The sequence below is a fragment of the Gymnoscopelus microlampas genome (genome assembly GCF_963454915.1).
Source record: "Gymnoscopelus microlampas genome assembly, chromosome: 6".
Taxonomy (NCBI): Eukaryota; Metazoa; Chordata; class Actinopteri; order Myctophiformes; family Myctophidae; genus Gymnoscopelus; species Gymnoscopelus microlampas.
In genome coordinates this window covers 46,329,251-46,356,680 of record NC_139943.1, presented here as the reverse complement: position 1 = coordinate 46,356,680, position 27,430 = coordinate 46,329,251, and the positions used below count along the sequence as shown (strand labels likewise).

The 27,430-nt window shown below is 40.7% G+C and overlaps 1 protein-coding gene across 1 annotated transcript; it reads left to right on the top strand.

Annotated features, from left to right (window-relative positions):
* Positions 1–6,236: 6,236 nt before the first annotated feature.
* ca12 (carbonic anhydrase XII) lies at positions 6,237–16,944 on the top strand. Its single transcript, XM_084060016.1, has 9 exons — positions 6,237–6,396; positions 7,117–7,137; positions 9,932–10,111; positions 11,508–11,650; positions 13,580–13,675; positions 13,771–13,834; positions 14,317–14,474; positions 14,644–14,770; positions 15,444–16,944. Exons 1-9 carry the CDS (start codon positions 6,333–6,335, stop codon positions 16,184–16,186), a joined length of 1,596 nt encoding a protein of 531 aa, XP_083916142.1. The 5' UTR covers positions 6,237–6,332; the 3' UTR covers positions 16,187–16,944.
* Positions 16,945–27,430: the final 10,486 nt, after the last annotated feature.

Sequence of the window (27,430 nt, the reverse complement as noted above, 5' to 3'; positions counted from 1 at the left end):
TCAGGAGGAATTCTTTCCATAAACGAAAGTAAACTTCCAGTTGATTTTGCTAATTTTATTATGAAGAAATCCCAGACTGTAGTTGAAGATCAGGATCCTGATCTTCAAATATTAGAATCAACGGGAAGTTTTTGAAAAATTGTGATGTTCTATTGTCAGAATCAGCTTTGCTTGCGTTCGTTTGTGGAAAGAGCTCCTCCTGAGCCTCTTCATTGTAAAATGTAAGCCAAGAGCATTTTGAATTTTGAATAATATCATGGCAAGGTAACAACCCAAATCTCTACCAAAGTGTTCTTGCACTTTAAATTCTCTTTCTCTTATGTTGTGTTGCCATGGCACCACATGCTAAAGAAAAGTCCTTGTATGTAATAAAATAATAATCAGATTAATCACAGATCAACAATTAATCACCATTCGTAACTATGTCCGAAATATGCCAATTTTCTCTGTATATTTTTGTGGGAACGGAAGGATAAATGACTCTCTCTCTCTCTCTCTCTGTCTCTTTTGCTCTCTGATCTATGCTCCCCCATCCAGAGAGGGCCGCACACAGGTAATTACCGTATTTGAATCTATCAGCCATCAGTTAACAGAGCGACGACTAGTGCAGAGTTCTGTTAATTGCTAAATGTTTTAAAATACATTAAAATCCAAATTAAATCAAGCCTAATAGTAAAAATTACAGAAAAGTTGGAACCTTGATCTACCAGTATATGTACAGTATCGAGGAAGAAGCTTTATCTCATTGCAGAAGTTTCAACGAAACTGAAAGAACACATTTTCACATCTACAACCTAATTTACAAGTAGAAATTGAATGGTAGTTTAAGAAGAAAAATTATTGTTCATGTACAGTACCTGGAATATCTTGAGAGTAGATGTTGTGCAAAATTGCAAAAGCGATCCCCAAAAATAGAAAATGTTTCATGTTGCCTCTCTTGTGGCTGTCCGTGGAGTGAATGACAGTTGTAAAATAAGCCTATGTTGGGGACTGGGTTGGTCCTTGTCATCATTAACCTTTGGACTGTGTTTTTTCCCTATGGCTGTCAGAGCATTGAATGAGGACATGGAGATTCTCGAAGCGCAGATCAGAGGTTTGGCTACCTAGGGCCTGCAAATGTGGAAGTCAGTCATAGCCAATTGGAATGGAATAAGAAAAATCTGACTGATACACCTTGATCACATGACTACAGAGATAATGTGTACCGATTTATGTGAGTTTTGGACAAAATCTGTAGGATGGAGGGTTTACAGGTGTAAAGAAGTGGGGGGGAATTCATTCACAAGGAAAGAAAAGCAGGGGGGCAGGGTGAGGAAGGAGAAAAATCCTGTCGAGGAGTGGCAACAAATATAAGATATCTACATAAACTGTATACATAATCACATAACATAAACCAGCAGGTACATTATGTACATGAGGTTAGGTGCAAGGTGGTGACACTAGGTCCACATTAGCAGCAGGTATGTAGCTACATGAGATTAGGTGCAAAAGAGTATCAACACATTGTGCATGAGATTAGACATAAGGTGCAAAAGAGTATCAACCATTAAGGTTCACATAGTATGGAACAAACGTCACGCAAAGCCCGGCATGAACGTCGCGCGAATCCCAGCACAAATCTCTCACGAACCCCTGTCTATCACTCAAGGAATCTGACAGTCTACCAGAGAAGCCTAGAACCTTGGGGGGGTGGGGGGGGATTCTCGGGATCCGTAAGCCACCCCTATTGCCGTTTGGGGCGTTCCATCAAGGGGTCATCTGAAGCTTACACCCCAAATCTGGGACCATTTGGTCTATCGCTCCCTGGACAGAGATTCTGTAAGCAGACACTTTTCTCATGGACAGAGACTTTTCTCGCGGACAGACACTTTTCTTGCGAACAGACACTTTTCTCACGGACAGAAACTCGTGGCTTATATGCATTGTAGCCCCATTTTGACATGTATTATGCCACGGACCCTCATTTGATAAAACTTTTATCTCTGGGACCCCAATACACTGTAAAATCCTCAATGTTCATTTAACTCAGAGAGTGCACAAAATGGAACTAAATTAACCTTTAAGGGTCTATTTAGTCCCATTTATACACTGAGTTATATTCCTCACTTGTAGCCAAAATACTGTGAAAGTTTACCAATGGTTTATACTGTACACAACTAAATCTAGACAGAGCGTTAACTCTGAAGAATTGACGCTTACAGTCAAATTCTTACACTTTCCGAGTAAAATGAACACTGGATTTCGCTGTGATATACAGCCAGTAGGTAGCATATTCATGCATTGTCCATAAAGAACTAGTTAGGCAATTCTATAAAGTCACAGAAAACATTACTGTGTTTGCCCCATTAGACAGTGCCAGAGAATTTGAAAAGGCTCCAGCTAGACTGAAGCACAGGTCAGCACAGAACTATAGATAATACGTTTTGGGCCCTTTTCCTTGAACACGTTGAGACGTGATGCACCAAAAATAAAAATTACCTGGAGAGATTGTGTTGACTGCAACAATAGCTGTAACTTTTTGGATAGGGTTCAACTGAAGTAGTTTAAAAAAAGACAGTAATCTCAGATACTATTTTGCATGCTATTTGGTTGTTTGAGCTAGCCTGCTTATTGACTCAACATGAGAGATTTGAATTTGGTAGTCTATCTGATGATTGTAATCATGAGGCAAGGTTATGGTGTAAGTCTACTTAAAATATTTATGCTGAAAACAGTAGCCAATTGCTACTATAATGCCTATACTACTACTACTACTACTGTTAATAATCTATATATTAATTCACGAAACCTGTCTTTGTGTCTGTCTGTCTGTCTGACTGTCCCGGGCATACTGGCCCCGTATGTCCCATATGATCCAGGGGTGTGCAGCGCCAAGTGGAAATTCGATCGGACCAACGGTTTCTGAGAAACAATAAAACACGAAGCAAACGTGATGCACGTGGAGCTGGAGTATTGCAAAATGGGTGGGGTGTCTATTCCCAACTTGCTTGGCCTTGAGTATGCCATAATTTTAGTCATTATTATCATTCGTAATAATAATAATAATAATTATGTGTGGTTGCAGTCTGGACCCAAGAAATCCGCTGGGAAAAATGCAAAAAGCTGCACCATCTGTCATATTAAACTCTATTTTCCCCCACAGCTTCCTTGTACCCTGCCGGCTACAACCCATTGACACACAGCACTGGGTAGGCCACCCAGCCTGGCGGTAATCTGCACTCAGAGGAGCTCCCTTTTCTAGTTAATACTGTATTATGCAATGACTGCATTACAGTGCAATTGTGTTATTTTTAATCATCAATATTCATTCATTAATTCATGAATTAATTCATACATACATACATACATACATACATACATACATACATATATACATACATACATACATACATACATACATACATACATACATACATACATACATACATACATACATACATACATACAGTACATACATACACACACACACACACACACACACACACACACACACACACACACACACACACACACACACACACACACACACACACACACACACACACACACACACACACACACACACACACACACACACACACTCATTCATTCATTCATTCATTCATTCATTCATTCATTCATTCACTCACTCACTCACTCACTCACTCACTCACTCACTCACTCACTCACTCACTCACTCACTCACCATTTTATCATAACTCTTCAATAAGCTACACACTGTCTTGTCAATCACCTATGTACACCTGTTTATAAGTTTATAAGGAGATGCAGCTTGTGATATCAACTATATTACACTTCTCCATGGCACGACAGTAGGATTATTGACTCTCATTTTCCCTCAGGATTGTGTCGTGTATTAGCCTGTATGGCTTATAGTTATGAAACAGTATGCAAGTAAAAACATACAGAATGATACTAAAGAACTGTAACCTTGCTAAGTAAGAATTATGAGTGTTGTGAACCAGGTGCTTGCATATCTAATCAAGGACTCTGCCCTGGTGTGAGATGCAATCACAGCTCCATTGTTTAACCTGGAGACGCCAGGAAGCAGATAGGGAGACCTTATACCAGAGTACCATTTGTATGAGTTCAAAGAGACTATGTTTGATCTTCAACAGCGGATGGGGGATTCTCCCCCAACCCACCCATTTGTTTGTATTCAAATGTGAACTTACTGTATAAAGGTGACTGATATGTGACTTGTTAGTTAGGACTGGTGAGACGTGAGGCTGTCAGGGAGCTCCGGCTCCCTGGCTGTCTCTATGCTATTATGATGCTGCCTATGACGAATAAATGAATGCTGTGGAAACTCTGGGTCCGCGACGTCTCTTCTCCACTACTTTTGTAACATCTACCAGCCTGGTAACCGCAGCTTAATGCCTCATCTGACACGACAATTGTAACATCCTTAACTCAGGAACATCTCTCACATTAGTCATCCCTTGTTCCAAGACCAAACCCTACAACACGGCTGCTTTTAGTTCATATGCAACCAGACGTGGAACAGTCTCCGAGTAGATTCATGATATGATACCATCCAACTTTATTGTCCACAAAAAGTGAACAATTGTCCTTTGCTCACATGGCAACATTTAAAAGGAAACTTATAGTGATGTTGAAGAACATTGTGTTGTATAGCTTAGCTACAATACAGCCTATAATGTACATGGGCCTAAGCTATATAAAAATAGCCTAAAGCGGTGGTTCCTTTTCAAACTGCGACCCCCCAAAAGCTAAAATAAACATATTTGAACTGGGGACCCCCCCACCCTGACAAGCACTTGGAATTGTAGGAGTTGAGGCATTCAATTTAGTTTGACTCGGTTCCACAGATAAATATTGTGAAAATAGCCGATCTACAAGCTCACAATGCCTCACAATGTGAGGCGTTGTGAGCTTGATGGGCTATTTTCAAAATGTCTGCCTCTTTCTCAAATAATTTGACAAAGCCTATATTTTTATCGGTTTGGTGATTACTTTTGGTGCAGTAGGCCTAATGGTCTTCTTTTTTTTTTTTTTTAGGTATCAAAATATCTTAAGAGTCCTTACATTGTCACTTCAATATCATCTGGGGCCCCCCTCAAAAAATCTGGCAGGACCCAATCCACAGGTTAAGAACCACTGGCCTAGAGAACAAAATAAATAAAAGTATTTTATGTATTCATTATATTTTTTTGCCTAGATACTTCGACAAATGCAGCAGCAGTAGACTAATCGGAAATAGCCAAGAGAGAGACACACACACACGCACCGTGACGCACGCACGCACGCGCGCGCACACACGCACACCGTGTGTGCACACACACACACACACACACACACACACACACACACACACACACACACACACACACACACACACACACACACACACACACACACACACACACACACACACACAAACTGTTCTGAAAACAGGAATATAGTTCATTAGCCTACTGGAGAGGTTCACTCAAGGGGCGCGTCCCACGGTCGGCTCTAGCCATGGATCACACAACGGTCGTCTGTCACGAGTCACGACCATCATGGATGAACTCCAACCTGGTGTTTGCACTTTCTCCCTTTTTTGGCCCGTGCATCTACATAAACGTTCAGATTTCAAATATAAAGTGCTAACTCCATGGAAACGGATGTTACAATTATGTCCGTGTCCTCAAAAGTACCTGTATCTTCCGTATTATTCAATAAAATCCGATTGTTGGCCATTGGCTCATAGAGTTATAATGTATCAGAGTGCAGTACACCTACCAACCAATAGGGTCACGTAGTTGAAAACATGGTGAAAATACGGAGAAATTTGCCACCAATCGGATTAAAAATATTTTTATTGAACAATACGGCAGATACGGGTACTTTTGAGAACCCGTCCATAATTGTAACAGTGGCCATGGGGTTAGCACTTCAAATTAGAAATTTGAACGTTTATGTAGATGTACGGACCGTGAATGGAGAAAGTGCAAACACCAAGTTGAAGTTCATCCATGACTGTATATATATGTATATGACAGTCATGTATCAGGGATAGGTCGAGTCTGTCCTCTTGAGTGCATGTTCACATGGTGGAGCGGTGCGCTGCTGCACGCTGACCGGTCTTTGAGGTTGCGCTATAATGAGTGACTTCGCAAGGATGCGGTGAGCGTCTGTTGAGCTGTCACTCTCTGGTGACTCCTGTTCATGATCTCCAGGAGGCTGGTTTGTTATGGATCTGACGTCAGTAAGAAGAAGAAGCTGTCAAGACTACTATAAAAGCCGACTTTGAGGAGGCAGGAGGAGGATTCAAGTTATGTTGTTGTGTGCTGTCTTTCAAGATCACACAGATTAGAGCTCCAAAGATGCAGATTCTGAGCCTCACGCCCACCGTTGTCCTCCAAATGACTTTCTTCGCTGTCTTGCATGGTAAGACCTTTCTTTATTTTCTTGGAAAATTATGAAAAGGCAAAAAGCACCATTGATTGATTGATTGATTGACTGATTGGTTGGTTGGTTGGTTGATTGATTGATTGATTGATTGAATACTTTATTAATAGTTTGCAAAACAAGACATGGTGGCACAGATTCATACAAAAGAATGCTAAAAGGATGACCCCTCAGGGCTTGTTTCCATTAAGGTCCTGTGATTGAGTAAGGTCCCATCAATTGCTTATTACACATAAGCTAATTAATTCTGGAAGATTCCCAATTTAAAAAAAATAATTGTTTTGTTTTGTTTTTTGTTTTGTCTATAAAACATAATTTGATTAGACTGTCATTTGGCTGTTTATTGAGCAGGTGTATATTCTTCTAGAGCATGACACCTGCTGACAGTTATAGGCGACAACCTAAACACAATAAGCATGTAATCTCATTTTAGCTCATTGTAACATTGTTGCTAAACTGAAGAGTCTGATATGAAACAGTGCACAACATAAATTGCAACAATTAAAAATGCATCAATATGACCCTTTTCTCTTATATATAACTCCAGTAGAAAGCAGGTCTTTTGTATTCTTTTTATGTGTTTACTGTTTAGTCTAAGCATCCTTGTTATTTTGTGCACATGCATGTTTTAATATATCAAATGCTTTATGGTGAAACACTTTGCACTTGTCATTCATGTTAACTTTCTTTTTGTTTCAGGTCACAAATGGACATACACTGGTCAGTAAGCTAATTGTTTTCCTCAACATTTGGTATTTGTACACAGATTAGCCTATTAATTTGTTCACCCCCCCACCACCCCTGCCTCCACCCAAAAAAACATCAACTTTGCATTTGTTTGTCTGTAAAGTCTGTGGGCCAGTCTAGTATTCCACCCAAACCAAAATGTATTAATTGAGCATTAGAGTTAATTTACATGCAATCCTGTAGTTGGTCAAAAACTGAGTCATAGCATTATTAGTGCATACAGCCCCGAGAGGTTGGCTAATCTGATGACAGTGTCTACATACAATGGTTTTGAAAACCATTAATTGTTTCACCTTCCTATGACCCAATGCAAGACAGCAGGGAACACTGCCGCCACCTCACTTTAACCACTTAAACTCTCTAAACTTAGTAAACTGGCCCTGAGTTGGCTATGTACTTGGACCGCTTTTTTCTATCTACACCAAATATTTCCGGTCTACAAGCTCACAGCACCAGAATACTGGGGTTCAAGTGGTAATAAAGCCTGATTTATACTTTGTCGTACAACAGTGTGTTGTGCTCTTGTAGATTTGCTATTTTAAGAGTGTGACACTGTCGTACGAAGGAGCATAATTTAAGCACAACACTAGACTGTAGAGAGCTCTGCAATTACTCCATTTCGTAAATGGTTGCCTGCCGTTGGCTTTGTGGCTTAAGGTTGTATGTGAACGGCTTCTTGAACCATACCATGACAAGCTCTTACATAAACTAAGAGGCACCAGAGTGAACCTCTTGATGTGTCACTGGTTTTCAACAGCCTTTACCACCTGTCCCAGGGATGTCCCACCATGTCCCACCATGTTAGAAGGAATGAATATGTAGATAAATCAAATGATTTAGCAATTGTCCCTAAATGAATTATTCAGTTAAATATTGTTTAGGATATGCACTGATTTATATCCTAATGCATTGCATTGTTTAAGACTTATTAGACAATTAAGACGAATATGAATGATTTGCTATTTTATGCAACAAATAATAATAATGCTATTTTAACAGCTTTGGTCAAATAGTAAACGGAAATCATTGTTGCTGTTTTTGGAAACCTGTAGATGGATGACTGGCCCTGTTATTATAATAACAGGGCCAGTCATCCGGAAATAATAATACTATTATAATAGTATTATTATTTCCGTGGCTGACCATTAATTAATGAGGTTCATCCATTATTGTTATGCATATTCAGGAAAACAGCCGTTCCTTTGGTAAACCTTCCGAATGGTACAGTTCCTGAGTGCAATGTGGAAGATTGAATTATACTGCTTACAATCAAACCACACAGAGATGTATGTCCTCAGCAGTCTGCAGGACGGATGGGGGCATCCTCACCTCTCCTGGGGGGATGACGCTATGGTTTTCTCACACAAAATCAGTCATTCATTATGAATGTATATTTTTATCCTGACCAGTGGTGTCACACACAGAGCTGCATGGTATACGCTACACAAATCTGGAGGGACAGAATTTACATAACAGAATGCCAAGGTTAAAAAAACTACAAGCAGTCAAGCTGTGCTAAAGGACACTGAAGGGCCACCACAGGCCACTGACGTGATTATGAGAGGGCATGTTGGCTCTAATTAAAACAGCAAATGAACTGGACACTGGGTAATTATAGCCATAAGAATAACTTAAGTTTCTTATTATAGGGACTACTTTTGCCCAGCCTGAACTTTGAGCTTTTTCCCTTGAGCAAGTATGCAGTGACTTCACACTCGCATATTCGCTTGTATGTCTTTCTGTATGTCACGCAGAATCAATTCAAATCTCTCTGTTATGTGACAGAGGTGGTGGTGGTGGCGGTGGGGGGGAGACGTGATCTGTATCATTCATGCTTGCTTAATGATATTCATCTGGCATATGCTGAATGGCGGATTCTTTAAATGGACGCTGAATAGGCAAGCTGTCATAATGTAACAGTGATGTGAACACACAGCTACATTCAGCACACTTTTGTCTTTGTCCATTCAGCTACTGTTGAGTGTTTGAGTGTTGGCACTGTTCTAGAGACATTCTTAGTTTCTACTGGAAGCATCTAGCAGAAAAGCCCAGTAGGCTATGCAGCCCCATTCTTTTGTCAACTCGCCAAATTTAAATATCACACACATAAGTAGCTTCCTGATTTGTTTTTCTTCTAAATCAATTTGCAATAAGTATTTCCTTTTTCAGATTTCCAGGACCACTGTGCACTGTTGCTTCGGGCACTTTCTTTGGCCAAATTAGACAGCATGAGCTGAGGTCCCATCGTAAAGTGCACAACTTCATCTGCAACCGTTTTTGGTGTTGTATGCTTTATAGTAACCTCTCATTTGGAAAGAGAGAGCGTTCTCATTGGTTGCCCAATCTAACACCAGCCTGGTTCTCATTCTTGCTGCCTCAGATAGGGCCAATGGCCTGCAGGGAATATAGGCCACAGGACTCTCCCATGCTGCCATGCAGACAGCCCTGCACATACAGTAGATAATAATACTTAACCACCAAGACCGGCGGGTCATCCCCTCTGGCACTTCACACTTCGGCATACAATTTTCATTTGCCCTTTAAGTTGGTGCAGTCTAACATTTTAAAGGCCATGGCATGCATTCAAACCACGTGGTCCTTTTTTTAATTGAAATAATCATCGAAACATCAATTTAAACATCTATTTAAATGCTTTACAGTAAATGCAATTGAATATACCAACAGCTTGGCCGGAACCTGCAGGGATCATTGCATTTGAGCAGCGGTACAGTTATTTGGTAATGTTTTGTCATTGGTACTGCTGCAGGGCCAGAAGGAGAGCAGCATTGGCCAAAGCATTACCCTTTCTGTGGAGGAGCGTTCCAGTCTCCAATAGACATCAAGACAGAGCTGCTAAGGTTTGACCCTACGTTGAGACCCATCGAGCCTCACAACTACAACCTGTCAGCCTATGAGGAACTTACCCTTGGAAACAATGGACACTCAAGTAAGTCATACAATTTGATCCATGAAATGCATCACAACATAGAACAGAATAATTATATCAAAGATCCGTTGGGTTCATTCTAAAGTCATTTTCTCACAACTTAGAATCCATTAAATTCATTACAATAGGTACAGGAGAATGCATAAAAACATGCATTTAGTTGATTCACAGATCAAGATCCAATGATGTGCTATAAGTGAGCAGTGTCTTAGCCCAAGCGCATGAGCTACTAGTTGAGATGCAAGGACACATCACTACCTTTCTATTAACATGATTGAATATCTCGTAAAACTTGAAACTTAGAAAATGTACGTATTAACACACACTCACATTAGGTTTGAACCAGATAAATGCCTGAGAACGGCTTTGTTGTCTTAGTGGCCTAATTTCTCGGTCAACACAAAGAAAATGATAGGAGGCTCCTCTTTCTGCATCAGCCGCAGCAATTTTCCGTAATAACTCTCTTATTATTGTTGCTGGCCTTTCACCCGAAGTAAGCGCACCATGTTTAGTCTCAGAAAGTATGTGCAGAGATTACTCAGTGGCCCTACAGTGTCCGGTGTGCCATAAAAAACTGGACTCTGTATCAGTTTTATTTCATCACGTTATTTTCGATATCTATTCGTAACACACACTTAAACATAATTGCCACATCCAAATATAGCTTACGAACAATAGACAGCAATACCCACACACCACAGAAGCACAATTTATTTTAATTACTTGAAAAGTGTGTTTATTCTTCAGAATTGCACTGTTTTGCATTGTGTTGCATTGTATCATTATGCTTTATTTGAACAGGATATGCTGTGTGTCGAAGTTAGGTAGACTGCAGCACAAAAGACCTGTTATGTTAGTTACCTCTTGCTTGAGGCTTGTCGAGGGCCATGGTGTAGACAAATGCTACCTATGAGCAGTTTAAAAGGACATCTGCAGACTAATATGTCTGTAATGTCATGCCCTATGTTCGTCAGAGCATTACAATGCCTGTGACTTCAGCAGAGATAAATTGGCACCCACCAGCATTCACTGTTTCACCACCTGCCATCAACTGTGCAGACCAGACAAAAGCTTATGCGTGTATGTCTGCCGTCAGCTGAGTCGTATAGTATTATCAGTGTGACTTGTGTCCCCAAAATATGCAGTGACAGCAATTTTACTGTTGAACATATACAGACAGGGGACTATTTCACACGCCACCACATATCAAACACAGATACAAATATTTTGAAAAATAGGAACTTACATTTTTATATTCTTCACATTTTGTCGATGGTCCTGTTTAGATAACCCCAGTAAATTATGCAAGCACATGTATTTCTTACAACAATAAAAAACTGAACCTGAAGTTGCAGAAGTAAAATTCACATTCTCTTTTTTGTCTTTCTCTCCACAGTGCAACTGTCCCTTCCCTCCAGGATGTACATCTCTGGTCTGCCTCATCGCTACACTGCAGCCCAGCTCCATTTCCACTGGGGTTCCTCCAACAGGCCCGCTGGCTCTGAACACACAGTGATGGGTCACCAGTTTGCAGCAGAGGTAACGAGCATTGAACATCGCTGTTCATTCTTGAGAGCTGGTAATCACATAATTGTTTTGGAGATGCAGACAAATAGTTTGATAGTCTGTATGACTTCAGTATGTGACATCTTCAGAGTCAAACGGTGTGACATGCTTGTCGGCTATTTTCGGTACAAAGTATAAATATGATTCTAAGAGTTGCCTGTCTACATTCAGTCGCTGAACCTCAGCATCGTGGCAGATGTGCAGTTAAAGCAGTAGCATCCACCCATTGGCCAGTTACAGAAACCTCTTATCTTGCATCTTCCACGCCATAGTATAATTGAATGCTTGTACTGTATAAAACTTTTGGAGCTATGATTCATTCTAATTAAAGAGGCGCGCGTGTAACATTATATCCCAAGAAAGATATGATAAACCGCATCCTACCATTTCAGCCAATGGGTGTCAGAAAGAGCTCACAACTACAGTATGCTTACCATTGTCTTTTGAAATAAAGGAACACAAGACGTTGCAGTGTATGTGATGTCTAGGATTGAGTCAATCTCTGCCAGTATAGTGGGCCTGATTTCAAATCAAAATATAGGCTTTAAAGGTATAACGAGTAGGATCTGTTGATTGTGGTTTGTAAAACAACATTCCAAAGTTGGACCCTCCTCCCCGGCTCTATGACACCAACAGCACATATCTATGCTGCCCAATGTTTGACGCCCAGAAATGTCTGAACAAAGTAAAATAAGAAAATATAGATAGAGGGAACACCCTATACCTTTGTCATCTTACGAAACGGTCCATACATTTGTATCTTGTCAGATAGTTAAACTATCTAGTTGAACTATCTGACAGATAGTGTAACTATCTGACAAGTCAAAAGGCAAAGACGTACCTCTGTACAATGTAACCGTCACTTTCTGCAGGATTCTGAAGGGATTAGAGTATTAGATTATTATATGTCTGGGGTTTTCAACCGCCTCTTAAGATGACTGGCTCCTCTGTCCTATTTCATGTCGTGTCAAGCTCAGTAAGCAAGTTTTTGCACACCAGGATGAGTCATACAGTTTGCCACATTTACTTTTGATACGTGGAAGTGACAAATAATTTGACTTAAGCATCTGGAAAGAGCGCTGCCACATATCACGGATAGAAAAAGAGGTGACTTTTTATAAATCATTTTTAATCACTGCGGGTAGAGGCATGTTACAACATGTGGCCGGTTAGGGACCATACTCCTGCTGCAGAGGAACCACATTTAAAGCAGTGTGGCTTGACCTGCGTTTGTCAGTGGACACGTAGAGCGTGTGCATCCTTTCAACTGTCTCCAGGCTCCAGAACCACAGTCTCTTGCTTTCCTTGATGACATGTTGTTTTGGAAGGAATGGTGGAAAATTGAACATTTCCCAGAAATTGTGGAATTGTCCCCCTTTTTTCCCCAGGACAGACCATAGTCCATAAATACCAGCTCATCGCCAGCGTGCAAGCCTGGCCTACTTGCCTGCCTTTGTGGTACATAAGAAACATGCACTATCTACTCTTCCCCTCAATTGTGATAGACCACCCACTGGAGTACACACTGTGAAATCCTCAGTGTTAAATGAACCCAGAAGAGGGTACAAAAGCAAACCAAATGAACCCGTAACACTAAGAATGTTACTATGCAGTTCCACTGTTTCTTGTGTTCTTTTCTTTTAGAGCCAGAATTCTCAACAGTATGCCAAGAATTTAACGTGACATTGCCAACTATGTCATATCCAATTAACACTTAGAGTATAAGTGGAAAACATGCTATGTTTAGTGACAACACTTTGCAAGAAGTTGCTTGCAAAGTCTTTAAACAGGAGACAATATGTGAGCTAAAGATACAATAGTAGCAGAGATATTTTGAGATTAAGCTCTTACTGAAAATATCTTTAAATGAACTGGGTGATTTGTTTCCCTTTACATTCACAGATGCATGTTGTGCACTTCAATTCGGACAAGTACCACAATATTTCCATGGCGATGGACAAATCTGATGGCCTGGCCGTGCTGGGGGTCCTGATTGAGGTGAGCACCCTTTGGCTGGGGTCAGGGGGGACGTAGAGTGAACTCAATTCATAATGCATTGGGAACACATCCCTCTAACTGTGCCTCCTACACAGGTTGGCGAGTTCAATCCAACCTTTGAGAAGTTCCTGAGGTTCATCAATGGTATCAAATACAGAGGTAAGTGTAATGTGACTTCATTGGAACAATTAACATTTTTTGCATGCACACTGTATCTATCGTATACCCAGTGGTTCCCAAACGGTGTGCCGTGAGACAAGTCCAGGTGTGCCTTGGGATTTTGTGACCACCGTACATTATTATTGCAATATAGGACAAAGGATTGTAGGATAAAAATGAATGAATAATAAAATTATTTTTTATTTTATTTACTATATCATTAGTTTGTGATCACTCATTTCCCAATGCAGACACACATTTTATACCCGACAAAATATATTTTAACCAGTTTCAATCTGGTGTATCTTCCGCCGTTCGCTATGAGTACAGGTGTCTTCTTGAGATGTTGACTTGCCTATTGGTTTGCCTTAAAGGTTAGAAAACCACTACCCCATTAGCCTACATGAGTTGATCAGCATTCAACCCTCAGCATCACTTCTGCCTCATGTCATCCATAACAATGTCTCACTCTCAACTGGCAGATCAGAGAGTGAAGGTGGCAGGTTTCAACATCAAAGCGCTGCTGCCTGCACGTTTGGATGAATATTACCGCTACGATGGCTCACTGACAACGCCTCCTTGCTATCCTAGCGTGCTGTGGACGTTGTTCAAGAACCATGTAACCATCTCCCACAGACAGGTATTTGACCACCACTGTTAAAGTATGTTTTCAAAAGTGATTTTTAAAAATACTCTGATTTTGCTTGCCTTAGATTCTCAGGTAGGGCGTTGCAAAGAAGGACATTGTAATGACTTCTAGCAATGGAAAATCTCTGTCTAATGTGGTTTGTTTTGTTGTGCTTCCCTAGTTTATGAACCTAGCAACTGCCATCTACTCCTCCCATGCCCAAGACTCTGCCTCAGTACCCCTGAATGGCAACTACAGGAAACCACAGCTCACTGACCACCGCCTTGTCCTAGTCTCCTTTAAGGACGGTAAATATGGTCTTCAAAATGGGTTTGATGTATTGTTGGAGCACAAGGGTAGAATTTACCTTATACGATGAAATGGCATGCATTAAAAATGGCTTATGGACGCACATGGGTTGTTGGTAATCTTTCTCTCCTCTGCTGGGTAAAGGGCTATCGCACTGGCTTCTGCTTGAACATTATCACATGCTTGTGGTCAAGCTGTTACCTTCATGTTATTCATAAGCCTGTGAGAGTTGATTGACATGCTTGTTGGAAAGTATGCCGTCCCTCAACACAGTACAAATTACCCAGTCCTTTTACATAATGAGCTCTACAGCACATAAATCTGTCCTCAAAGGCCTGATTTTAGTCAGCGGCGGTTTACCGCACTGTATGGACGTAAATACCGTACGCTGTGGTATGACAAGAATCTGCATGTTCTCCTCTTCTTCAGAGCTTCAGTTTCAGGGCTTCTGATTCTCTCTAATGGCAGATCTGTACTGACACGCAGCGGTGCACCCTTTGCTCTTCTGGCTTTCTTGATGAGCGGGGCTCAGCAGGAGACGGCTCTGTCCTTTCACTACCGGCAATGCTCATGCATGCTGGGCCTGTTGCAGGCTAAAGGCATACTGTACCGTGGGATATCCTCCGAGCTGGGTTGTTTAACAAGTTGTGATTGGCTTTGTGTCCGATGCAGGCAGAGGACTGCATGGTCCTCTTACGGTCACATCCCCACTGGTGAGGAAGCGAATCATTAAGCAGTTGCTGGTTGGTGACCTGGCAGACCTGGCTGATGAGGGGCTCTACCAGCTCCTACCGCAGGCTGCGGTGAATCCCCCCACTTTCAACAAATGGCAATACCTCAACAGTCAGTACAGCGGCACCCTGCCTAAGACCAAACAACAGTGGTTGAACCCCTCGCTGCACAAGAAGAGCCAGAGCAACCGCTATGTGGGAATGTCAGGGCTGACGGAGGATACGCTCTGCTACGTCTCAGTGGAGCAGGAAATCTTGCGTCAGCTGAGGAGAACCCACAGTGAGAGAGAGTTGGTTCAGGCTCTCAGAGAGGCAATATTCCCTGAGCTCAACCTCAAGAGTTACCTGGAGTGTAAATCAGATCTGGCCCTCTCCACCGTCAGACTTATTCTCCGTGACCGGCCGACAGACGAGGCTACTGAATTGGAACGCTCTCTGACAAGAGCCACCATGGGGCTGAGGAGGTTTCCCCAAGGAATGAAGCAAGTTGTGGCACAGTCAAAGTATGAACCTCTCCCACCACTGTCAAAGTATGAACCTCTCCCACCGCTGACAAAGTATGAACCTCTATCACCACTGGCAAAGCAAGAAGGATTCCATCCTGGCACTCTTCCCGGGCAATCTCAGACCCACGGTGCGGGTGCTCAATATACCTGGATCCTGCCTATGGAGGTGGAAGACTAGGGAGCTTGAAGACAAGATATTGTGCATAGCCTAAAGCCTGCTTTTGTTACACTCCCCAGCAGATGACAATGTGTTCCAGAATGAAAGACTGATCAACACATTGTACTGTAGCCAAAACTTCTCCTGATCAAACTTATCCTGATCAACGCCTGATGACCTTTTTTTAAACAAATTATTTTAAATTAAATTATTGTCTGTAGTACATGCACATTGTTGTTAGATAAATATTGTAGATTTACTTCATTTACCGTACAAATTAATTTTGACGAGGGCAAATGACTTTCACAATATGACAAGAGTTTGTAAGATACTTCTAACAGGAAGATATTTGTTGTAAGAATGATGAATGAGGAAACGTCTCAAAATGGACATTTTGTCTATTTGGAGAGCTTTGCATTGCTAAACATGGCATTACTTTAAATGGACCGTGATGCCCATGATAGAGGAACTGTTTTAAGCATTATCGTCTTGTGCCTGGATATCTGTATGCGTGGAGCTACATGTAATGCACACAGAGACCAGAGACCTGCAAGGAAAATGTACATTTTACTGCAAACCTTTGTCCTGTGGCAGAGTAATTCTGGCAGAGGGAAAAGTAATTGTCTCGGACAATGGAAAAGGCAGCTACTGTTGACCATAGGAATTTAGAAAGCTGAAGCATTTAAAGATCTCTGGTTTCACAATTGGTGCCGCTCTTGTAAATGCCTTTTAAAATAAGTAACACTGCAAGATTTGCGCTGTTTCCTGAATAAATAAATGTATGAAGCAAACATGGCAGATTTTTTTTCAATACCTTTTTATACCATCTATACCTTTTCTTAAATACTTTTATCACAAATTTCATAGAACTGCAATAGTCAGATTATTATAGAAAAAAGTGAGTGGATGTAACTCAACATTTGAATTTTACGAGGGGGGGGGGGGGCATTGGAGCATTGGGGGGCAATTATATAGATCTGCACAAGAGAACAAGAAATGGGCCAATTTACATTTTAGAAATAACACTAAAGATTTTGCTGTGTGACTTAGGCTGGCTACCATCATTTGCCTAAAAAGCAAACTCCTTGAACACCATAAAAAGAGGAGTTAGAGTTATAGATAAGGAGAGTTATATGTCGCAAACAACAGCGTGTTCAGGTTCCCAGCATTGCTGTGGGTGAAATAGGCTCTCTTGTTCAAATGGACACTCTAATAGCATGAGAAAATTAATGTAATGCAAGTCTATATATAGCCTGTAGCGTATAGGTCATTCGTCACTTGAAGTTGTTTCCTAAACAAACAACAAAAGAGTGTGAACTTGCTGGAACTACAAAGAGTTTTTGAGCGAGAACAGTTTACTCCCTCTTGCACTGATGCCTAATTTATGCTCCGTCGCGACAGCGTCGCTTGCAGAAAATAGCTGACCTACAAGCATCCACAACATGTTGTAAGCTTGTAGGTTGACTATTCTACACCATCATGCTACAATGTATGAACTGGCCTTCAGGAGAAATGGGAGGTTGTTATTGTTTCTGTAGCTGGAGCAAACTCTGACAACAGGTGCAAAACTTGTTTGAGAAAGTGACAGAGCCTGAATAAAGCACAAGGGCAACTTAAACCTCTCAGAGACTGAGGTGATAGAGGCAGGTGAAAAACTGGTTGTCAGGCAAATAACTTGTTATGTTTTTGCATAAAAAAGTATTTTGCCAAGGGAGTGGAAACAAAGAATTCACGTGCTAACTTTTAAAGAACTGACCATGGCGACCTACTGATGATTAACTTGCGCTTAGAATACGGCAATATATTTTTTCAATGTAGCTTATTCTATCCTCATCTAGTATGTCATATGACAGTGTATGATGTGTCTTTTCCATTGTGAATTTCATTTGCATTTTCACTCTTCTCTCTTTTTCTGCTACTCAGATGACCTTTCTTGGAACAACCTTGGTATGTTACTATTGCGTGTATTTTATATCCTTACTGTCTATATTAGAGCCCGACCGATGCCAGATCTTTTGGAGAGTCCCAGACCACCGATTACGATTACGGTTGTTTAACCGATATTTTTGTAATAAAAAATGAAAATAAATAAAAAAGGGCTAAATATTGAATTCAATTTGAAAATAAATGTAAAAATAAACACAATAAGGTTTTGATAGTATAAATCTTGAAACTTTAATTATACAATGAAGCAGCACAAATAAATATAAAATGCAGACATAAACAAACTGAACTTAATTTTACTGTCGCATTGGAACACATTGTGAGCGTGTAGATTGGCTATTTTTTAAAACATTTTGAAAACGAGATGCCCAAAATAGGGATACGAGTTGTAAGTTGTTACAAAATTGGACAAATCAGCACACATAATTGCTGATACTGATGTCATCAAATAAGTCTAATAATGACCAATATATTGGTCGGGCTCTATTCTGTATAGGCTACCATCAGCATGTCGCCCGCTTCCCTCTTGACTGCTTCATCTTAGATATACGTACTGGCCAACATAATGTCAGTCATACCATCTGCACAGCGGATTGTAGGCTACTAAAACATGCTTGTCTTTAACAAATTAAACACCAAGCCAACAAGTAAAATAAACATACAAGCACAAAACCCCAGATTACAAGAACCTACAGTCTACCTACCTACCTATCTATCTATCTATCTATTATTTTCTGTCTATCTAAATATTTTTTGGATTTTATATTTTCAGCATCAGTTCTCTAACATTGGTAACGTTGGTCCGTCCATCCAACACCATAACTCCAAACATATCTCTAAATCTACTGCCATTTAATTTGCTGTGCACATTCATGCTCCCCAAAGGATGAACCCTTTACCATTTGAGTGACACCATGACCTTTCCTGTAGCGCCAGCCTCAGGGCAAAATCAAATGCAAACTTTGTACATAAGATATCTCATAATCTAACAGCCAATTAAGACACCTAATAGAATACGACTGATTTTGGTGAGTCCATAGCCTTTCCTCTAGCACCACCCTTATGCTATGAATGTCCACAGGACACTTTAAAATATTTGTATTTTATTTTATTCCATTTTTTAAGATTTTGTTGTTGTTGTTGATGTGTTAATCCTTCTGTGAATACACAAACCACTTTCATCCGGTTGGGTGTAAGAACAGCACGTCCTCTATGGGCTCTCTAGCTGGGCTTTAGAGACTCTATGCTTCTAGTTTCAGGGCGATTTGAATTTCTAAGAGTTCCATGCTGGCACTCATAAAATTTGTTGGCGTTGAGATTCCCAATGAGATTCCTGATGTGGGTGTATTAGCAATATTCCGCTGACATTGTGCAAGTTGCTTTATCAGCCAGTGTTATTGTGCTGGGCTGTCCTTGCACCATTCCAAGCAGCAACAGAATCTGTGCAAAAAGCCTGAAACCAATTAACCACTTAAACCCCAGCATCCGTATTGTGAGGAAGAGCTTTCGCAGAAAATAGCAGATTGACAAGCTCACAGCGCATTGCGCTGTGACACGTGCTTGTTGACTGGCTATTTTCAGCGGTGGTTAATATCACTGTCAAAAAATAATCATCCAATGTATTATAGCAAATCCACATTAATGTTTAAAACATTTCAGTTGATATACAAAATTATTGCATAACACATTTCTTATACAAAAAAAGTGTCAGTATAATTTAATTCAACACTATAGGCCTAATCTATAATCTGAACTCACAGATTTTATTTCTGTATATTCAACCAGACTAAGGCTGCTAGTTTGAGGGCGATAACATTAAAGTCATAGCTGTGTAACGTTCATTTTAGTAGTCTTTTTGGCGACACCTACAGTGTCACCTGTAGTCTTGTAGCTCCGTTGTCATTACAGGCCGGGTCCTAGCACCCAAGGATATTTTGGAACTCAACAACACGTTGTCAGAAACTGTATTCATTCAAAAAACGAATTATGTGGAATGGTTGATGTGAAGAAGACACTGGGGCAGATCGGACATTTAAGCCTAATTTATTATTGGTGTAAGGTCAAAGTAAAGAGTGACTGACGTTTTGATGTATACTACATGTTCCTCAGAGTCATGAGTCTTATGTGCAATGGCTATTATAAAGCCTACCAGTAAAAGATGATCAGAAACTACTTGTTTAATTGGAAAACGTTACACAGTATGACTTCAGTGTTTATCTTCAGTTTAAGTGAAGGGTTTGGAAGTTTGATGCACAGCAGCGGAATCGGTACAGCTGGTGCTCAAGTTCTTAAAAGTTGTGCCTAATTAAAAGTAATACGTTTTGGATAGTTCGTTTTGAGAATAAGATAGCTGTACATTCCCTAAGCCCTATATACTTTGTCATGCGACGAGTAGCGAAAATAGCCGATCTAAAAGCTATTTTCAAGATCTGTCATGAAATATCCTCCTATGCAACATTTTGAATGATTTACTGTCGCTTGTTCCCTCAGCCTGAATGTGTTTATGTGGGGTTTGACCTACTTTTAATTAGGTGCAACTTTTAAGTCCTTTAGCACTAGCTGTACCAATTCCGCCGTTGTGTGTCAAAATATGTCAAATATTAATGTCATCTCCCTCAAACTAGCGCCTTATTCTTGTTGAATAAGAGCAGCTGTGAGATCAGATTATAGCCAAAAAAAGGTATATTTTGCAAGATCTACATCTCGTTGTCATCTGCCTGTTGAATAGTGACCAACACTACACTACTGATACTTTTTTGAAAGAGTTTGAAATATAACCAATGAAATGCTTTAATCATGCCTGTGGATTTGCTATAAAACATTGGCTGATTATTTTTGCCAGTTTGTTGTCCTTGTGATATGATCTTCTGGACAGACAATGTCAACATGAAGTTGATGATAAAAGAGCACATCCGGTAACTTAGTCATACTTCTCTAATTTGTATCTTTTTGTTATCAGTTTCCTCCCATAGCTGAAATAACTGTGTCACTCACTAGTGTTGAAATATGAGATAAGCTGTCTTATTGAATATACACACATAGCTTTGAGCTCAGATTATAGTAAAAGAGATATCTTTTGCAAGACCTATATCTTGCTGTCATCTTCCTGGTGAATTATGACCAACACTTTCTTCAGCTGTAATTAAACTGACACGTTTTATGACACATAAAATATGCGTTATCACATAGTTTGTATAACCACTGAAATGTTCTAAGGATACATGTGGATTTGCTATAGATTTTGGTTTGGGTTGGGTTTGCGGACTGTAAAAACTAAAAGACACATGCACAAATAGGTACGCATCATACACTACCCCAATTATTACAGTTCTCCTTCTTGTCCTTATTATGTTGATTCCATGCTTCACAGGTGTACTGGTCCCCATAGTGATGGCCTCAGCCCTGGGACTTGTTCTCATTCTCTCTTTAACATGCTGTCTATTAAAGAAATACAGGTAGGTAAAAGGAAACATCCCACTTTTATAACTGTTACAAAGAGTACAGTGTGGTTGAAACAGATACTGTACATCAGTGCTGTCAATGCTGATTATGAGCAATATACAGTAGGAGTTATATTTAAGCAATGTCACACAAGAGGGAGTGTTATACTGTACAGTATTCAGCACAGCTGTGATTACAGTATCTTCGTAACTTGGCCTGCAGCCTTGTGTCTATACGGCCATATCACAGCCACGCAGAACAGCACAACCACGTTATATTAACCCGAATACTGGTGAACATCTTTATCAGGTTCCCACCTTGGGAACAAATAGGACCCTGGGAAGTCACTGGAAACACAGGGCCCTGGCAACATGGGACCCTAGGAGAGAACATACTGTATGTATAGCTGAGGAACATGGACCTGGGATCATCGCACACGCATGCATGCACGCACGCACGCACGCACGCACGCACGCACGCACGCACGCACGCACGCACGCACGCACGCGAGATAAGCCAGTTACTTACACGCGATGCATTGTGACCGTTGTGAGCTTTTGCTATTTCACACTCGAAGTACTGTATATAGGGCTTAATACATGGTTAAGAGGGGCGTCTTCCCCCAAGTTAACCCAATATTGCTTCAACCTTAAGGCATTATTACATTTGTCAGCCAGTGTTTCAGTGGATGTTACAGGAAAAGGTTGCACTACTCGATCTTGTTCAATCAAACAGGCCCAACCATTATATAAACGACTTTCAAAGGAATGATTTGCTTGAATTTCAATTTCATTTTATGGCTGGTTTTAAGACTTCTGGTTAAATAATGACAATGTTTATAGGGATGGATGGTGCACTCATTAGTTGAATTTACTAGGACCAGACTTACTTGCACCACTCTTGTCACACAAGCTCAGCAAGTTTAGCCTACTCGTATGTATTTTCTGGGATTTGAGATGTCGTGAAAAGCAACACTTTCTTAACAGTGCACAGATTCAAACATATTCTACAATTTTGAGGGGACAGAGTGATGTATTCTCAACTTAATCCCAACTAGGCGAGCGAGTCGGCTCGGCGGTGCCTCTCGTGGCTCAATTCACCTTCAGATGACTCAGCGCCGTCCGAGTTATGTTTTTGGTTTTCCAATCATACTGTAACATATATATAAAATGTTATTATATACCTCATATTAGTGCTACGCCCACTGAGCAACAAATTACAATATGACACTAGAATGTTTGACCTTACAAAGGTCAAGAGAGCCAGGGATTAGGATTGAGGCATGTTTTACCTCATTCTGAGTTTAACCACTTCCAACCTGTTGTCCCTATAGTTGGGGCATATCATTTACGTTAAAAAAAATCAAATTCTTTTCAGTTTATCAACATTTTAAAAATGTTGAAAACAGCGATAGCAACACCTTCGTATGAAGTACGAGAGCTTAACCACTTAAACCCTACTTATTTGACCAGAGCCCCCCCAGGGGTCCATACAAGCCCCCCCCCCCTCTCCCCTCCCTCTACAATAAATGTCTTTGCAAAAAATATCTGATCAAGTATAACGATAACGATAAACAACAAGCAGTATTTGTATTAGCTCAAAACAAACGTCACGGTCAGAGCCAGGGACATTTGAAGAGAGCAAACTACTTCAAATTTGATGTTCTGGTGCTTGAGGGATAATCTGATATTGCTGTGTAAGTGTTGTTCCTGGTTCAAAAACATAATTTGTCCAGGACTCACAGCTGGTTTACTTTATGCAGTATACTGTATAACTTTAGACACATCAGATGTCCATGGTCATGTACTGTAGCATTAGTATAAGGGCAGTCCGGTTTAACCACTTAAGCCCTAGATTTTGTTTTTATAAAAATTAAATTCTCACCTATAATGAATGACATGCCCAAAATAGGGACGTCAGGGTTAAATAGATAAGCTGATGGCTGCAATACACATACAGCATTTTCATAAATAACAGAGGAATGACAAGTATACCTGCATGTTTATCCTCAGATCTGGTGGTGACCACCAAGAGAAAAGCAATGATGATGTCAGGTACAACATCGGAGAGAAAGACGAGTATGGCTCATCAGTGTAGCTCATCATGCTGGAACACCATTCTAAGGAACCCACACAGGAAAGAGCCCTGTAAAACCTGAACCTTCCACACCCCAGCTAAACCATTGTCTTGTGTTGTATGTGTTCTGTTGTATGGGGGCAGCGTGGATGTCCATGGTAGCATGGAGTATAGCCAGTGCAGGAGGTACAGTTTGCATGCAACTCACACATTTTGGAAAGCAAACTGTTTTGTTGCTGTTTGTTTTTGTACAGCCACATTGCACTTGCACTTGTTTTTCGATTTGCTGTTGTGGTAGGAAGAACACAGTCGCCTGCTGTGGGAAAATTGAAGAGGGTGTTTAATGCTGTGTGACAATTTCCTTTGAGCAGGAAGGAACAGCTGTCCTCGCTAAAGTCCTACTCATTCATCTGACACGGTGTGTTAAGTTTCTGAAGCACGGCTCCACACGGAAGCTTTGGGGCAAAGGAGAGAACGCTGACAGGCATGCGTGGTAGGTTTGAAACGGCCAGATTCTCAGGTCAAGTTTGACCAATGGCCTCTGTGCCCTTTCTGCTGTCCAGACATGGTGGAAAGTGCAACCGCAGTCCAAACAATAGGGGGATAAGAGTCGACAGACATCCACTGATGGTAGGGTGGCCTGAGAGGGATGGGCTATACCACAGCTTCAACCAACCCTGTACTTAGAGTTGCTCTATGGATTTTCATAATAAAAGGGCGCTTAGCTCCATACAAACCCAGAACCACACTGTTCCTTCCCTGTGAATAATGCAATGCAGAGAAAAAGGCTTTTGTTTCTCTGAGCTGTACAGTATGTGGGCTGACCCCTGACCTCTCTCTGCCATGGCGATCACAAGACTAACTCCCTCAGCACTTCGCTGACCTTCTCAGACTCTAGCCTACATACAGCGCTAGACCAGCGCAGCCCTGCTGTAGATCATTTTATCCACTGGTTCTCAGCGTCGGTTCCGGGGACCACCAGGGGTCCAAAATGGATCCTTACGCGCCTGTAACTCAGAGAGAGTACAATTGGAACCAACCATTTGTTTGACATTTGGTTATCAAATGGGGGTCTGTGGCTTAATGAATATCAAACTGAACCAAATATGCAGATACTTATTTATTGGTTACATGGGGGAAGTTTGAAATGAGGAAATGCCAATGAAAACTAAATGACAATGGGTTTCTTCCCACTGGTTGTTATGAAAGGTTGATATAGTTGTGAGAATTACTGGGTGACTATTTCCCCATAATTAAGTTGTAGTGGTGGCTCTTAATATTCTCCCACACTCTGTCATTTATCAGGCCCCGACACAGACCATATCGTCTGCCCATTGCTGCTTGTGGTCTCTTACTGTTGATTTCATGTCGGCTTGCATAGTGTCACAATCACCCCAGCAGAAAAACAAAACCCTAATGCTTAATTGTGTTGTCAACTTGTCGGCTTGTAGATCAGCTGTTTTCGGACAGCGACACCATCGTGTGACGAAGTATAAATCAGGCAAAATGAGATGGCCACGAGCTCTGTCTGTTTGTGTGGATCATGCGTTTGCCTTGCCTCGTTCACAGTTATTTGTGACTTGGTAAAGTGCCATTGTAGTATGTTTATTCTGTTAAGGTGTTACATAACATGTTTACAATAACTTTCATGCCGAATCTGAGATTAAAGTATCATGGTGTTAAAACTGGAGTGTTTGTTTTATTACCTTTTAAACAGTATGTCATTTCCTATATTAAAATTGACTACTGGGAGGGCCGGCGGGCTGGCCGGCTGGCAGACCACGGCCACGTCATTATGACTCAGACATAACAATAAACAAACCCGATACGCCAATAGACATATATGGACGTCCACGTCACTATGACTCAGACATAACCATAAACAAACCTGATACGCCCATATATAGGCATGACATTTCACTATGACTCAGACATAACCATAAGCTAATTGGCTACTGGGAGGGCCGGGAGGCCGGCAGACCACGGCCACGTCACTATGACTCAGACATAACCATAAACAAACTCGATACGCCCATATGTAGGCATATATGGAGATCTGGTTGTCCAGAGCCACAGATCCGACCACTATACCCATATGGTCATGCGCATAGGACCGACCGACTTCAAACTCAGAAGGTGCATCGGCGAGGACTCGAGGGAGTGCGGTGCTGATAAAACACATTTCTATCACCCTCGCCACGTTTAAATCCACACTCAAAACCCACCTTTTCAGACTTGCATTCCCTACCTAATCCAAATCCCCCTTTTCTACCTTCTATTTTTGTGTTGTTGTTTTTCCTGATAAAGTTGTTTAGGTTTTATTTCAGTTTTTGGTAAAGCGTTTTGAGTATTTAGAAAAGTGCTATAATTGTATTATTGTTACCATTATCTTTTATTTAACTGTTATTACATTAGGTTAATGTTAAAGCGTGTTTCATGTCAAAAACAATTCTGTGAGAAGATCACCACACTCATGATATTATGTTAAAGTGCCTCAGGGAACGGAAAACAATTTGGGAAAAACTATTCTACCCACTTGCTCATGATGCCAGTGACTTTAATTAAGAGACCAAGCATTCAGTCAGCAGACCTTCATCCGGGAAAATAAACTATGCAATGTATTCAGTAGAAATAGGCCTACAGTACTGTATGTCAAGTGCTGTAGCACTCTTATTCATGCTTATGGGAAGTGGAGTTCTAATTGTCAGTTTGTAGTTCTTTCTATAGTGAACAGTAAATGTATTGTTGAATATTCATACATTTGAAAAATGCAAAACAAAAAGGATACAATCAGAAAATAGTAACATGTCTAGCCTAATGTAAATGTAAGAAACAAAATAAGTGCACAGATATTTGGTTAGGCCATCACATAGAGCCTTAGTTATAAAATCACAAAACCTCACTTCCTGTTATCAGTATCAATAATGTCAACATCACATTTTTAAGTAAACCTCTGGTGTGTTTATCCAAAAAGTAATAAAAGGCATTTTCAATCTGGCTTAACATGTCACCATATCCCAAGTGTGCCATCAGTATGAGAACCACGTGTGTAACTGACCTCAAACAACAGCCAAGTCTCCTGACTGAGCACAGTCAATATGCACAAAGTGAGCGACAGTGACCTCTGGAGTCACAACATTAATCAGAAGTATTTTAGAATCAGAATCAGAAATTTGTGTCAGTGAGTTTGGTGCATTACGGTGGGATCAATTGTAACGCCTTGAGGCTATGGGGGACTCTTCGACCTCTTCGTTCTGCAAAATGCATTCAACAATAAAACCATGACTGGGCCTTTCACTACTGTGCAAAATGTAGCTGTGCAAATTAATAAAGTGCAAATATGCTGTGCAACATGATTCATGAATAAATAATTAAAGGTGCAAACAGAGGTTATCTGTTACATCACAGATTAGTTAAACTATTCCAAAACAACAACAACAGAAACAAAAACAACTTTGATTGTATAACACGTGTCAAATGTTTCTGGACGATCCAGGCTCCCGTCCACTTATTGTTGACTGAAACATGTTCTTTAACGGCAAATACTGAGGTGTGTAGATCGAGTTTCATAACACCAATGACTGCCATGATTGCTATCTATCTATCTCAAGGTGTTCAGGGCAGGGCATGGCTGATATAGATCAGGGAAGATGTGGTCTAGTTAGTTCTCTAAACATGAATGTGCCAGTTATTGACATGTCTACAACTAGGGTGAGCTTTAATAATCTTAGAAATAATTTCTGCAGGCAGTGACGAAAAGGTTTCGGGTGGTCATCAACTTGATCAGAGGTATGGTCTTCAGCA